Below are 16807 nucleotides of genomic sequence, written 5' to 3' on the forward strand. Positions count from 1 at the left end.
GTAGTTTAAGATTATAATGCGTACAAATCACTTATGTCTATACACCACACTCTTTATTTAGTACTACAAAAACATTTTGGTACCTACCTGGATCATTCTTGTTATCAAAATAGAAGCATTAAAACTCATAAGTAATGATCCAAGAATCATAGAATTAAAGAACTGTAGGACACAGACGAGCAGTAATCCAGAAATCTGAATGATATACAGCCACATAACCTGTAACAATAATGAAATTTTTATGCCTACAAAACTTTACAGTCATAGCTGCTTTTCTCTGAATATGTTTTATAATTTATTTCAACATCAATTATCTTTACAAAAAATATGTCATCTTGCACTAAATCATTACACTTAGAGCCATTACTATATCCTTTCTGAATTTACATCCTGAACTAGTTATGTTAATATTTTATACCTATTTTATACCTAGGGAAGCCTGATGTTATGATAAAGCAGATAAGGTAAACAACTGCAGAGCGAGGAAAATATTCACTACTTAATATTTGGAAGGTGTTTTGTATTTTCTTTAGTCAAAAAAGTGTGTCTGCAGCCTCTCTAATGTCTTTATGACTAAAGAGTTACGGCTCAGTGCAGTTGAGCAATCACACATCAGCTGATTTCTCTAACTTTTTTATAATAGTTTAGTGTAGTCCTTTTCAAGCTAAGCTAAACTATTCCAAATGTTAAACTGAATGCAAACACTAAAACCCAGATGATTTTCTGATACAGTGGTACCCAAACGTAAATTTTACCTGACACAAAGATCCTGAGTTCTGTTGTGCATTACAGCAGTGGGGTAAGTCCGTATCAAACGGCCCAACTAACTCCAACAGTTTTATACAGTACTTTTTGAAAATTAATACGGAATAAGAGTGGTGCAGTAAGACCATTTTAGTACAATTCAGGATGAAGCTAGTCATTTGTCAACTTCTAAGGTAGCTGACTTGTCACATTAACTGCTAACTTCAGCTTACATTTGCAGATAAAACAAAGAGCTTAGAAACTGTTAAATAAACCACATCTATTTTGATATGCAGCCACCATACTAATTTTCAGTTAAATTAATACAATCACTAATATTGAAGTCTGCTTCAAATTTAAAATGCAACTGACATGAACTACTCTTCATCCTACTGTAACCTTCCTTAAAGATAGAACCTTTTTCAACTAGCGTTTTTACAAGGGCTAAAATCACCTCAGTAGAATTTCAGTGAGATTAAACTCAAAGATCATGTTTTCATCTTCTATAGTATATTTCTGTTTTGTAAGATTGACTGTAAAAGATCCCTTATCTTCTTAGTAACACTTTTTTACTTTTTGGCTCACTTAGTTCAGCAACACAGCTTAGTTCATATCAGCGACAATGTTATTTTGTGATGAATTTCAATGTAGGGAAAAGAACTGCTGCTCTTGAGCAATCTGCTCTATCTTCTTCCTTCTCTTTGTTGTACAGTGCCTACACCTAACTTTGAAACAAGGATGCACAATAATTGAGGCAAAATTCATACATTGTTACGACTTCAGCTTGGGCAAAGATTTGTTGTAGTACTTTTTATTTTTCCCCATTTCCAGAGGACATGCTCCTTAATAGTGCCAAAACATAGCTGTGTCTAAACAAAACTAGACAAAAATTAAAACCATAGAAGTGAATTACATAAAGTGAAATAAAATCAGTTGAAAAAAAAAATCAGAAATGGTGTTGTTTTGACTATTTATTTTACACTTGTGGTATATATACCGTGATTACTTAAAAGCGCAATGCAGCATGGTATATAACCTGTATTACTTTGGGCATCCAGGCCACTGGTTAATAAAATATCTCCAAAACCGTTAGTTTCATGATAGAAAAGAAAAAAAAATATCGTTACTTCCAAACACAACCTTACCTTTGCTGTGGGAAGCATGTCAAAACAGTCCAGTATGAATAATGCCAATGCCTGTATCAGCATCATAAACTGATTAAATTGCCAAGTCAGGCTGAAGAGAAACGTTGCTATGAATACAGCCACAAGCGTCAACCTCTGGAAGGAGGGAAAGGAGTTTTATTTAACTTTATAGTTTCCTTCATTAAAAAACAAAACAAACAACAACCCCAAGAAACCCCAATAAGAACAACCAAAACACACCTTAATTTGGTTTTATTTTAGATCCATTTTTAAAACATTAATATAAGTTTTCTAACTGCAATAACTGCTTGGAGGATAATGAACGTTTTTTAGAGTTACAGGTTCTTCCATTTATGCTGCTATTTTACCATTGTAATACTACTTGCAAGAAAATTGTGAGATCTCATGTAGTTTCAGCCCACAGATTAACACACAATAGGTGTTTTACTATGCTATAAATAGCAGTTATTTGAGCATATTGAGGAGTAGCAACTTAAGGACTGTTTGTCAAAGAAACTGTATCATCAATTTGCTTTTATTCTTGCACATCAGGACAACCTCCTACATTTTTAAAACAAAAGAAATCAAAAGAAAATCTTTAATCCTTGTGCTTTATAAGCTTTACTCCTGCCCACTTTGTGTTACCCTTATGTTTTCTTAAATACACAGCACTGTTGCCTTGTACGCTTTAGAGCTCCTTTTTTTTCAGTGCTGAGCATATGTACTCCTTTGTATTTCAACTACATCTAAACTAACAGCAAGCTCATCTGATTAACATTTTCAACGTTGTGATTTGTGTGTATATATCCACTGCACTAAATGCTCATTAAATATTTTGTCCTAGGTTTTATAGACAGTTTTCTGATACTAATTCTACTGTGTCGTACTTGTTCGAAATACTCACTTCTTGAATAGGCTGTAAATGAGTTCTGAGTAGGTATGTGATGGATGCTATCTGAACAGCAAAGAATGGTAGTGCCCAGTTCTCTCTTAAAGGAATGGTGAACTCTACTCTCGTAGTATCTGTTCTGTACAAAACAAATGGAGTTTCATAAATTTAAAACAAACAAAACACCAATTTGGTGAAACAGGGGTTGCAATGACAGGCATCTTTGTAGTATTTCAACTACTTATTGATAAAAATGGAGGCTTTACACTCTAGTTCCTTCAACATGCCTGTCTGAAAAAAACATGATTATGAAGTTTCTGCAAGTCGTCCATTGATTCTATACCTCAAATGTTGTACTTCAGCTTCACTTAAACTATGGATTAAATCCTACTGATGAAGCACAGCTTGGATAATTTAAAAATGAACAAACAGACTCCCAAACTAAAACACTCTCAAAATCCAGCATGTGGAATTTTCATGCCACAGGTGATTTTACTTCAGTAAAAGAGGCCTTATAGTTTCATTTTTTTGTCCAACTAATCATGCATTTGAAGGTTTAATCCCTTACCTTTGACATGAGGTACAATTTTAGAAAGATCAAATGTTTAATCTCACTTACCTGTTTGTAATATACCAGCAAGCTGCCAACAACCCTGAAAGCCATGTTCCACTAAGAAGCCAGCTTGTTACATACAGAGCAATGACATAAACTGCCTGAAGTCCAAACAAAGTGTAGATATAAAAATAAACCGGCTCTAGGTATTGCTGTAAAACACAAGAATACTGATGTTGACATAAAACACTCATGGGGGTATTATACTTCATATGAATTAGATTTTGCTTTTACAAATTAAAAAGGTATCAGGAATATTTCTAATTATAAAATAACTAAAAAGGGGAGCTACGATTCACTGCGCAATCTTCATAATGCACTTATAATCTAAAGCCATAAATGCATGCCTACCTGAATTGGAAGAATCCTATACAGAATGCTGAGAAACACCTCCTGGTAAACATTCATTCTTTCAAGTATGTTAATTGTCCTCACAGATTCAGTTTTATTGTCATATACTAAATCATGTAAACCTTAACGATAAAGAGAAATTGAAATAGGAGATTGTCATTTTCCCCCTCCATGTTCATTTGAACAGTGAATAACTTTTTCAAAGGTATTTTAGGATCTCTCATCAAAACCTGTGAACTTTGAGTCAAGGATTCAGATCACGTTACCTCTGAATCAACATGACCTTCTGAGGTATTCAGTTTCCCTGCTTTGAATGTGGCTCAGAGTGCTAATTCAAGTACTATATATTTAGTAATGTATAAAACATTTATTCTTACACTTACATTCCTAGCATAGAATCTGTGGTACATACTGGATCTTGAGAACCATTCTTGTCACCACTTTGAATACAGGTGATGTTAATATTGACAAATGTGTAGTATAAGCAAAATTGCTAGGGAGCAACAGTTAAGTATCTAGAAAACATGAGACTGTCACAAAAAACCCCATCATTGTGTATGATTTTCTTGGAAGCTACTCACTGTATCACCTACTGTGCCGGCATACAGCAAAAAAATTGCCCCTTCCCACAAACAGCTCATAATTCAAATTAAACAACAGAAGAATAAACATGAAAGTAATATACTGAATAAACCAGCAAGGCTGGAACCTTAACAGATATGAAAGTTGCCCCTCATAGTGATTGCCTTCATCACAATGTAAAGGTGTGGCACAGAAACCAATACATCATTGTGAAATTTATTGTGTTCAGAACTTAGTGGCTCCCTGGCGTATGAACAGAGTAAATCTGTCTCCAGTACAATTGTTACAGTATCTTTCACAGTTATGGTATTCCTTCTTCTCAACTATATTTGAAAAAATATTACAAACAGTCAGCTGGCACCACAAAGTAAAACTTACTTTACAGTTTACAATACCTTGCTGGATGGAAGCAGCCTGAATCATCTGTTTGTAGTAGGAATAATAAAGTCCACATTCTGTTCTGAATGATATTTCTCTTTCGACTTCCTGCAAGCAAAAGTTCAGCAGTAAATTCACTTTCTGTTTGCTTTTCACAATCATATGAAGATGCCTTCAACTCAAATTCTTGCTGCACCAGGGAATTGACCTATATAGTGGCTTGAGGCTTTGGATTTGCGCATTCTACGCAACTTAGTTCAAATAAAGGTAAGATGCATGGACAAATCAGGGTAAGAGGCAAATTGCTGAGCTGTCAATGCCTCTTAACTGGGGAAATGTATATCCCTTTTGAGATTCTGATAGGCTGTTCGGAAACATTTTCGATCTTTTACTATTTTTTTGTAATAGTCAGTGTTTAGATAGGTGCAGTAGCCAACAGCTGGCCTTTAAAGCTGCATGTGCTTGTTCCATGCATTTAACCTTTTCTTCCAGATGTAGATATCCCATATTCCATGGCTTTGTCACCTTAAGGTTCAATTAATTAAGTGTGCTATACTTGGGACTGCACCATAATGCCACTCCAAGATTTCAGCTGGCAGGGTACGTGCTGCCCACCTGTCAAATGCTGTTTCTTGCAGGAAGCCAGCTGCTCACCACTCATACTTAAATTATAGGTTACAGGAAAGGCGATTCTTTATTCATTTTTAGGTGGAGGTAAAGTTACCATTTTTAATTTAAAGATGTTCAAATTATTTAAACTAGGTACACTTCAAACTATGCCTCCTTCTTGGCTGACATTGCAGTGGGTGGAGTCTAGTGAGCTATGAAAGCTCTCCTAAAGAAAACTGCTCTCAGCACAGGATCTTTGCTTTGGAATACAGCTCCTTCTGTTAACTCACTAGTTGTGAAGACCTAATGAAATTTAACAAATTCAGAGCCTTGGCTGACCACATTTACACAATGTAAGACTGCATTAACAACCGCTCTAAAGAGAAAATAATAGGCATCTTATACAAATACTTTTTATTAGTGATCTTTTTAGTAGTTTATACAAAAACATCCCAGCAAATATCTCTGATAAGTAGTAAGTTAAAAAAAGTTTTTATCCTGATTTGAAAATCCAGTGAGATTCCTGTATGTGCTCTAAGCAAGTCCTTAAGAAATTTAAGTAAGATTTCTAAAGATCATCTTATTGATTCAGCTTTCTTTACAAAAGAACATTACCAAAATAACAGAATGTTACTATTTTCTGAGATTTTTATGCATGCCATTCTGGTTAATGCAACCTTGCATAGAATCTCAAGACTTTCATCTTCCTTGCAGTCCCATCTCTTTTGCTGGAACAGAATCAATACCGTTTCAGAGCTAACATACAGCTAGGTAAATAATCATGTTCCTCCCTCCTCTACTGCCCAGTATGGAATCTTATCTCAAACCATGTGCTTTACTGAAGTCAACTGTTGACATACTAAACCAATATTAGTTCTGGTCTGAGAAAAATCATCCGATAAAACCGCATCTGATTCAATATAAGTTCACAATTAAACTCTCCAGCTGCTCTACAACATACAAATCATTATAATACCAGCAAAAGAAACTGACATTGGCACGAAATACTGAAAGCCACACACTTAGCAAAATGAGAATGCTGGATTTTGAAGGAGCTCTCGTTTCAAATTCATCACTACTGAAAAGTTTTCTATTACCAAAAAGTGGCAGATTCTAAGTGCTCATTAAAAAAAAAAAAAAAAAAGAAAAAAGAAGGAATGTTAACATTTGGAATTTATTAAGGGGAGAGAGTAGTCACAGAGGGGGATCTAATTAGCAAAAATGCATTCAAACATGATTAATTTGTAATCCTGGCACCAGCTGTATTCAACCAAATGCTATACTTTATGAGACAAACACTAGTGGGTTTTACATCTGTTTCATGCTAAGATAACATCTGCTTTATTCACTTACAATACTTTACCAGTTCCACAGCAGTTTATACTTCTCCTAGCTTTCCATGTCAATAAAAACATACAGACTTATGGGTAAGCATTATAACACCACATGTTTACCTTTCTGTATATTCAATTTGTGAATGTTTAACAAAGAAGTTACCACTGTTTCAAGGAAAAAAAAAAAGAACACTATCAGTCAAGATACATATAGAGTTGCACATGATTTCAATTTATGCAATTGTATCCTAATAATATTAAGCATTCAAAACAAAATACAACGGACTCTTCCTCTCAAGGGCAGTGCAAAATTCTAGAGCTTAGGTTTCCTCAAACTCCTTAACAAAGTCATTCTGAATACTGAGCAAGCAAACAAAGTCCGAATTGAGTTTTTCTATAAATACAGAGCATGAGCAAAGCTCCAATCATTTTTCCTTTTTGACAAACCAAACACTCATTTTGTGTAATTGAAAATATTTTTCAATTGTTCAGTTTAAGGTCAGAAAGATTGGAAAATCGTCTCAACCAAACAAGTGGAAACTGAACACAGAGAGCTGCGATCAAGTTGTCCTGGTTGAGAACCATGCCTTCAAGTAAATGTATGTAATCCTTGCACATGGTCTCTCGGCTGGTTAACCTCATGCCCAGCTGCTAGAATGGCATGGTTCCTACTCAGATCAGAATTACCAGTACCCATAACCACTCAACAGGTACTTCTTTGAAAAAGCAACACAAAAGTAACGGAGTGCCCTCCTCCACTTTATGGCTTACATGTCCACTTTGTAGAGTTCTAATTAGTTGGCTACCTGTTTCTCCACATTTTTTCATCTTTCTTTTATATTCAAAATGTAAAAAGGGAAAATATAAGCACTTCAGAGAAGGAATCCCAGGATTCTTCTCCTGCACATCTGAAAGATTTCAAATTTATTTTTATTCCCGAAAGATTTAAAATTTTTTATTTTTATTCCTCACTTCTTGCAAGCAGCAATTTTATTAAAGGAAAATTCAATAATAACAGTATAAATGCTTATTCAGAAGGGGTGAAGAACAAATGTAAGCTCTGAAGTTTACCTGTTTGTGTTACAGTATTGATTTGCTATGCAGCCTTGGCTCATTCCTGTTCAAGGTTTCTTCAGAGTTTGCATTTGAACAAGCAATACAACAGCTGACAGCAGAGGTCATGAAATACTCCCCCTGCCCTCCCGTTTTGTTATTTTCATAGTAGATCCTGTTCCTGAAAGATACTGTACTTCAGGAGCAGTCCACTGAACTGCTATTGACAATTACTGAAAATAGTCTAGCCATTTATGTGTAGTGCCAGAAAGTTCTCAGAAAACTGAAAAAGGATTTTTGGCTAAGAAATTTGTTTTAGCTGCCACTATCATAAAGAGAGATCTTTGTTGTTTTAACACATATAAGGAGAGATTATAATTTTTTCTTCAAAATTGTTTGGTCAAAGTAAGTGATTACAACTTTCTGCAATCCCTGCTGGAAGTGTACACAAACACAGCTTCCTGTGTTATTCTGCATCCTCATTTTTTTTCACAGTTCTTTCAGGAAGTTTTGGAATAAAAAAGACAATACCAGTCATGTATCTCTTTCATAACATAAACTACTCTTCCAGATCTGCATTTTCTGATAAGGAAAATATATTACATCTTTCTCCAATGACTACGGCAAATTTCTAACAGCAGACATATTTGTTAGCAAATAAGAACCAGATTCACACCTAGTGCAGCAGCCAAAAATCAATGCTCTGTTGAAAGCCCTATTCAACAGAGAACAAAATGGTGTAACAGCCACAGCACATTTTTTTCTAGCTGAGTGAACCATTGCTGGAAGACACTCAAAACTGAACTGGCTTTCTACGAATTGCAATTGAAATTACAGCAAGGTAAACCCTACAAGTGTATGTGCAAGTTGTGACTTCAATTACTTACAAGTTAAGAATCATGACTTTAACTGAATTTAGTAATTTAAAATGTATGGAAATATAACTGCTTTAGAAGTTATTTTCTTTTCTATGCTTCAGAGCAGTGGTGATGGACTATTATGTTTCATAGGCACGGGGGCTAACGAAACACTGAATGTGTGTCAGTATTGCTTCCATTCCTTCTATATGTAATGTTTAATAAAAATTAAATAAACCAAAATAACCTCTGCACTTCATTAAGCAAGGCATGCCATAATTGTGTGCCAACGATTAAACTACAGTTCTCCATTCTGAGAATTAGGGCTGGGGTACGCTTTAAAATAAAACTTACTCTTACAAAATTTTTACAAAATTCAGCTAACGTATGCAAAAATATAAGCTTTGGCCACATGATAAAACGTTAGAGAAAAAAGCAAATTTTTCTGGGTTTTTTTCAACATAACTTTTGAGGATCTTGGATTGTTCCAGTGCATTTTATTCTTGTCTTTTATTAGTATATAGTACGTGCTGTAATTACAAGATCGGCCAATTCAGAACTGCTGGAAAACATATACATGCATCTGGAGATAATACAATGTCCACTCATACATATAGGCACAGAGATGTTTGTCTACTGTTTTACAGATGTTAGGATGAGCCTTCCTGTCTCAGCTTTGCAGGAAGTTTCACAGGCTCTTCACATGCAGCCTTCTCTTCCCATACTACCCATAAAACAGTACTTTGTTTAAACTCTATCTCATCCATGTATATCCTAATGTATTCTTTCCCTGCTTAGTTAAGAGAAAGTGTACCAAAATACACAGTTTAGATTTCTTATCTTGCAAGTCTCACTTGTGGCCACAAAATGGTCTGATATGAATAGTAGCAAGAAAATACATCTAGACTATATTTAAGTTAACAGAAAAACCTCAGAAAGCTTGGTGTTAACCAAAGTGAAAGCACAGCCAGTTTCTGACTTGGCTGACAATTGCAGAAAATTTGATCAGACTTGACTCATCCCCAACCTTCTTTGTATTTGCAAATAAACTGCAGGGGATACTCAAGCTGTAATAAATGATCTGAGAACAGATCTTTAAAAGTACCTTTGAATCTCACTTGGGAGTTGCTTACAAAATAAATTGCATTTGTCTTATCAGTCAAGTTAGAGCTATAGCCTTCTACTTGGGAAGATATCCTCAGAAACAATGTAAGTGGAGTGTGCACATACAAAACACAAAACAGTATGCACTCACTGAACATGTAGCTCCAAAAAGCAGGAGTATGTATAGAGCCTGATCACTTCTGGCTCTGTGTTACAACTCATTATTTTATCTCTTATAATATATGAAATCTCACCAAAACTTTTCATGTCCTCACCAGTTTAAAATTTGCACTGTAGCCACATGCATTCTCTGGTGGAGTTAATATCCTACTGAAGAAGGTATAAAGTGAGATCAAGGAATATCTGCATCTTTCTTCTTTAACCTGCTAGTAGATGAACATAGTGCTTTTTAGAATCTTTCCATCAATTTGGCTGAAATGGCTCATGTTCCAATATTGCTAGTTATCATATAAACTCCTTAGGATGAAATAAGAGCTACAGAGTCAACAGAATCCAGACTAAAAATAACTCGAGAGTTTTAGTTTTGATATGTAATGGCATTCTACTGTACTTCAAAATGAAAACAGTAATAATCAAATAAAATGAACGTTTCATCCATTGGGGAGCAACTTAATTGCAACTACAGACTTCCTTCTCTCAGTGAACTTTGTGTCCCTTTGTATCAGTTCAACAGAATAAAAATGCTGTGTCCGTTATGTTCATGCATTGCCACAAGTCCATGCCCATTTGTACTTCAAAATATACAGTACTTGTGGAATTAATCAACACTCACTTTTGGGAGGAAAAGGCAAACCTAAGGTGTACCTTCAGGATATATACAATCTATCTATATAGCCAAAGGAAGATGACAGTGGGTACAAAAGAGTATTGTATGTATAATACAATATCAATCGTTTCAGTCAGTGCCAACTATTTTTATTACAGGTATGTAAAAGTTTCTGGGACAGAAAAAGTGCGTAGTATAGGAAAGACACATTGCAGAACAAGTACTCCAATTAAATACACGTACTCTTTGAATAATGTAATAAATAGGCCTAACAGGTTTTAGGCATCTAAAAGGAAAATGACTCACCTGTTTCTTTTCTCTGGTTAAATATAGGTATGTGTACAGCTGCATTATGTTCCCTTGCAATGATTCTAGGAAAAAACTAGTCAGTCCTGGATCTTGGGAATGAAAATTCTCCTACAGTGCAGATGTTGGTTTTACATTGGTGAATGTCTGAAATATGTTTTGACGTTTCCACATTTAGGGTAACATTATACAAAATTAGTACAGAATAGTAAGAGACTGTGCCTAAACTGTATTACAAGATCACAGTATAAATACAATTGAAGAACTGTATGCCAGGATGTTGCATACTGTTTACTTGAACTGTTTTACGTGTAGTTTTGGATTGTTTTGGATTGCTTTGGATAAAAGAAAGGTGATTATAGAGCAATATACCATAGACTGTTGAAATCCTATTCTAGACAATGATCAATGGTTGCAAGAACCATAGCTACAACTCAAGCAGGAGTTGTGTAGCAATACTTTTAAGAGAAAAATTGGGGAAAGGTATTTATAGAAACAATCAAGTATTTAAAAAGCGGTGGGAAGGGAGGCACAGCTTTTTTAAAATAAAATTTTTAAAAATGAAATATTCCATGTTTTTGAGCAAATTACAAGACAAATACATAAATAAGCGAAAATTCAACTAACTCTCATTAATGCTCTCCAAAAACACTGATGAAACTATGAAAATGACTGTTACCTTAATATTGGAAAACCACAGGTCATTTTCATGGAGTGTAGCAACATAAACAGAAGTAAGAAGTCCAAGAGAGACGGCAACTATTCCACCAACAGTTATTGAGAGTATGTTCCACAGCCTTCCACCTGTATGATCTTGGAAGAAAAATATTTCACTCTGTAATTGTGAAACACATAATTCAACTCAAAGGAATTTTGGAAACTGATTTATACATTGTCTGTGCTAGTACAGTTTACAATCTGTAGGTAACAGGACACTTGGTTTTAAGAGGTCTTTATGGAGAAGTGTATTTTATTTTCTCACGTAGTAAACTCAGAGTATTTTATTTACATGCAAAGTGAAATGAGGTGTGACTTAACTGGTAAAATGTAGTTACAGTTTAAGAACACCATGATCCTATACAAATCTAGATAAATACCATACCTAATTTGTAAATCTAAATTGGAATATCCTCCAGGGCATCTTTTTTAATTAAGGCAATATGGGATGACTACTAGATCACAGAGTAAGAAATTAATATCTTCTTCAAATGTCTTAAAACTCCTGACTGGTTTTGGGGGTTTTGCTTGGTTTTTGTGAAAAACAATACTGAAGGTTCAGAAGTCGCACTAAACACCCATAAAGAGATTGAACAGCGGCCGAAGTAGCCTTTGATAATGGCGTCACGCCTTGAATTGCAGATTACCTCCTGCTAACATCAGAAAAAGATTATGGATGGAATGATGAGAAAGAAAGGTTGCATTTCTAGGTGGCTCAATTAATTCACTCTAAACTTACGCTCCTGCTTTTTTAGCTTTTTTTTTTTTTTTTTTAAAATGTTGAGGTAAGGCTTAATAGGGATCTTAGCGATCTGGAATTACAACTTTGAAGTGGCTATTTTCACACTGAGCGTGACACCTATACAATGGGTACCAAGTACTCAATTCAACGGAACTGAGGGCTGGGCTGGATGAGAACTATGATCAGTTTCCTATTTTGTATTTAGTCTAAGTATACTTGTGTGGAAACAATGTAACTTTCCTTTCATCTACCCAAGACGCATATATAGAAACATTTGGAATTTACATCAAAACATCCCTTAAAATAAGTTAATTTAAAAAAACAAACTCAACATTAACTTTGCCAACTCTGAAGATATGATTCCAAACAAAAATGCTGTCAGTATTTCATTAAACAGATCCTCTAATTTAGATGCTTAATGTCTGTCTCTTAAATTTACCTAGCTAGTCTGTCTATAGTCAAAAAGCAAGGGTTTGCAGTTAAATTCAGATTTCATGTGCAATCTGCTTATATTTAACCACAGCTCATCAGAGGTCTTCAAATCCTTTTATGTTATCAATGATTTGAACTCGGAATTGTTTAAGAACCTTTGATAACTATATAAAATCCGATAGTGTGTCACTGATACTAAATTGAAAAAAATTGTTCTCATCAATTTAAGATTTTGAAATAGAGATGAGATTGACATGCAGTAATCTGCATGTTCTCTGTCTCACCCAATCAATTTTGGTGATAGATATTCAGGTATGAAAATAGTATGAAAAAGTATGTACCTAGTTCTAATCCAGGCTTAGGACAGATACCAAAAGCTAAACGCTACTAAAAAGCCCTAACATTACAATCCTTTTCATTTACCCACCAGATAGGATTCTCCCATCAGGGTTCACATTCTTCTCCTCTGAAGGCTGATCTTCAGCCGCCTCTGTGCCTTTTCCAACCCTTCTCTGTCTTACAGTTGTCATGATGTCAGTCACTTTAATTCATTATTCTTCAGTCTGACTCCTAAATGGATACATACAAGCAATGCACCTTCCCACCCAAACATTTACTTAATATTGCAGGAAATCTCTGAAAACAGAGCCATATTTTACTGCCATCAGAGACTTTGACTTACAGAACTACACTGTAGTTGAAGCATATATTACAAAAATGCAAGATTTTTAAAATTTTTACAACTCAGAGCGCAAATTAAAGTAGAGAAAACATTATCTTACATTTATACAGACTTAAGTTCCCAATTTTACATACTCTTCTCCAGGTTTTCAGAATGATTCATTATTTTGACTGCCCTCATGTTTGGACCTTGACTCAAAATGCACACCAAGCTCCACTTATTTGAAATAGTGTAAGCCCTTTAAGGAAAAAAATAGTGCTTTTAGGGTATTGTAATTGGGCACTCAAAACAGAAAGCCAGTTGTTTAAATTTTGTCTTTCATGAAATCCTGAAAAAGGTGGCCATAAGATACAAAAATTATGTCAGAGAACACATGCAATAAAAAAATAGATGGCATTAAAAAAATCCTTGATGCTTCATACTATAAAGTACCACAGAATTTGAGAACTTTACGCAAAAGACAAAGCGAAGAGCACCTAGTCCTTGCCTGCCAAGCCCCAGGTGCTCCCTGCTGTGTGAGCATGGTCCAGACGTGAAACGGCTTCAACCTCCCATTCCACATTTGAAAATCAATGATGTCCCACCCCGAGTGCAAAAATCTGCTGCTCTTCCCAGAGCACACACACTGGTATGTGTGTTGGCACTGGTGCAACTGACTGGTAACGGTAATCCTCCAAGAAAAACGCCTCAACTGCACAGCTTTGTAGTTTTAAATCTTTTGCAGTGGATTAGCTCCATCTTTTTCCCTCACGCCTGGGCAAACATGTGGAGGGAACTATGCGAGCATCTCTCTAAGTTGTTTTTAAATGGCTGGTTTGTAGAAGACCTGGCAATTAATTAATAGGGGCAAGATGGCAGCCATCAGAACCACGCTCCCTCTTCGCGCTGCCAGTCTCCGTCGGCTTCGCTCAGCGCCCGATGCCGAAGGGAACGGTTCTGCCCGGCACACGCAGCGAAAGCCCCGACGGGGCGCCGGGAACAGCCTGTCCCGCCTCGCTCCCCGCAGCTGCCCGAGGTGAGGCGAGGCGAGGCGAGGCGCGGCCCGGGGCGGGGGCAGGCCCTGCGCTGCAGGCCGGGCCGGGGGAGCACGAAGGAGCCCGGGGCGAGGCCGCAGGTGGCAGTGGGGCAGCGCGGCGGACAGGTGAGAGGGCGGCTGAGGGAGGGCGAGCGCGCCGCAGCCGCCGCGACCCGACGGGGAGAGGGCCGCGGCCGCAGGGCGGGGCAGGGGCGGGAAGCGGAGGCGGGAGGGCCGCGGCTCCCCGGCGGCCGGGGCAGCCCCGCACAGCGCCGCCCTCCCGCCGCCGGCGGCGCGGCTCGCTGCGGCCTGCGCGGCCCGGCCCGGCGCGGCCTGCTTGGCGGCGGCTCCGCGGTCCGGCCGCCCCCTCCCCTTCCCCTCCGCGTCCCTCCCCGGCGGGGCCGATACCTGCCGGCGCTCCGATGGCCGCGGGTCGCTGCAGCGGGGCGGCGGCTTCTCTCACCGGCGCTGGCTGCGGGGAACCGCCCGGGCCCCGCCGCCAGGAGGGGAAGGGGCGGCGGCGGACGCGGCGCCTTATGCTCACCCCTGTCAGGCGGAGCTGGTTCGCGGGACCGGGCGGCGGGCAGCGACCGGGCGGCGGGCAGCGACCGGGCGGCGGGCAGGCAGCCGCCGCCGTAGCGGGGAGGAGCTGCGGGCCGAGGGGAGTGGGCGGGCTGAGGGCCGGGGCCGGGCTTCCTCAGCTGCTGTCGAGCTCCGCGGTTGTCTGGGAGAGCGGAGACGGCAAAACCGCCCCTCCCCACCCCGGCAGGGTGCTGAGGAGCTTTAACGTCAAAAGGCGGGCTTGCGGCCGGCGCCGGCCCCGGGCTGTGGAAACCCGGCCGGCGCGGGCGGGGCAGGGCGGGAGCCAGGCCCGCACGGTGCTGCCCGCGGCGCTGGGCCCGGCGCCAGGCGGGAGCGGCGGCCGCGCTGCGTCCCGGTGCGTCCCGCCCTGTCCCGCCGCACAGCTGCGGGCGCGAGGGTTTCTTTTGTAATAGTGATGCAGAATTTATTTTTATTGTGGCTTTTTTTCCCAGATAGCTGTAGTTCCAGAGATGGGTGATTTTTTAAATTTAAATTAGAACCCCAAACAGTCGAGGTATGTTTCGTATTCAGTCCGTTCCAAGCTCCATTGTATTTCTTGATCGACTGCAGCATAAACATGCAGGGAGAAAAAGAACTTTGTAGCAGACAGATAACGGCAGCACCAGACTTTTTTCTACTTAATACATACAACCTACCCTTACGATAATTCTGCTTTGCAAATTTCATTTGCAGTGTCTTTAAAGATAAGTTATCATAGAGAACAAAATTCCCCTTGAAGCCTTTATCAACTTGCCAGCTGCCAGATCCTATCATAGAATGCAGATTTCCCAAGAATCCACACAAATTCTGTGGAACAGGAAGGGATAGAATTCACTTCTTCAGGACAATATTCAGTTGATTTTCCATCACCATTTTACAGGCCAGCAATACTTTATTTTTTTCTTTTCATTCCCCAACCTTGGTTTGTTGGCAAAGTTGGTATTTTGAGCAGAGAGGCACGAGATTCATAGAAAACATGCTCAGCAATGCCAGGCAAACTGTGTAACAAGTGATGGTAATTCAGAGCTTTGAAGCCATTGACATTAGAAATCAGGAAAATTTTCAGTATGTCTCTTCAGTATGTGTCTTTGCACCCTTAGTATGTTTTGTAAGTACTTTTTAGAAGAAACAATGATTTCTCTCTTACTTCCTCTGATTAAGCTCTCCAAACAGTTAAATATTTCTACTGCAAGTCAATTTACAACAAACAGACCAGCCATACTTGTCTTATTTTTTTGAGCAATGAGGCAGGTGGTACATTTCTGGGGAATGCTTAAATTTAAGAATATGGAAACTGAAGAATTATGGTCTTTACAATAGGCATTAGATTTACATTATTTTTATCCCTAATAGCATCACCACCACATCACACATCAGGTGTTTGTTAAAATGAACATATTGCATACAGATCATACAAGTAATTTCACAGTGTAAATAAAGGAAGAAAAACATCTGGAGTGTGTGCACGGCTTTGTGTAAAGGAGGTCAGATGACGTACTTAAAATTTCTCTGAAAAGGAATGCTGTGGAAGATGTTTCCTACAATGGAAATTCTGTTTATCCCCCTGTAAAGAGGCCAATGCAAAGTAAAATCTACACAGAAAAACAAGTTGCAGAAACGGTTTAGAAAACATAATCATTTAAGAGCTTTAGAAATCCGGTAATTGTTCAGTAAATTTGGGATGACCAAAGCCTGTTCTCAGCAGAACCAAAACTTGGGTAGGTGTTACCTTGAACTAAATGACGGGCCGTGTAGTGTGGTGGCCAACAGGCAGTAGCATTGAGAAGCAGGGGAGTTACAGTCTTGATTCTACTGTGTTTTATGGCACTATGGATATATGTAATATATTTGTACATGATAAATAAGTTACTCTGGTGAGTTGAAG

At 38.4% G+C, this 16807-nt stretch overlaps 1 protein-coding gene across 8 annotated transcripts in view; it reads right to left on the bottom strand.

Annotated features, from left to right (window-relative positions):
- Window positions 1-15135, bottom strand: part of DPY19L3 (dpy-19 like C-mannosyltransferase 3) — a 36956-nt gene extending 21821 nt beyond the window's left edge. For 5 of the 8 annotated variants that reach the window (XR_012765361.1, XM_075433998.1, XM_075433995.1 and 2 more), the window contains exons 1-9: window positions 14749-15135; window positions 13071-13213; window positions 11432-11565; window positions 4720-4810; window positions 3743-3864; window positions 3398-3543; window positions 2794-2917; window positions 1890-2024; window positions 88-219 (exon numbers count right to left, since the gene is read on the bottom strand). Coding sequence is in view for 7 of the 8 variants with exons in the window: in XM_075433998.1 (XP_075290113.1) it covers window positions 88-219; window positions 1890-2024; window positions 2794-2917; window positions 3398-3543; window positions 3743-3864; window positions 4720-4810; window positions 11432-11565; window positions 13071-13173 (987 nt within the window). In the remaining variant the exon portion in view is untranslated. Of the gene's footprint in view, window positions 1-87; window positions 220-1889; window positions 2025-2793; window positions 2918-3397; window positions 3544-3742; window positions 3865-4702; window positions 4811-11431; window positions 11566-13070; window positions 13214-14748 lie in introns of all 8 variants that reach the window. The other 3 variants (XM_075433996.1, XM_075433997.1, XM_075433999.1) reach the window with 3 other exon arrangements.
- Between the last annotated feature and the right edge of the window lie 1672 nt (window positions 15136-16807).

The sequence above is a fragment of the Opisthocomus hoazin genome, chromosome 12 (genome assembly GCF_030867145.1).
Source record: "Opisthocomus hoazin isolate bOpiHoa1 chromosome 12, bOpiHoa1.hap1, whole genome shotgun sequence".
In the NCBI taxonomy this organism is placed as follows: Eukaryota; Metazoa; Chordata; class Aves; order Opisthocomiformes; family Opisthocomidae; genus Opisthocomus; species Opisthocomus hoazin.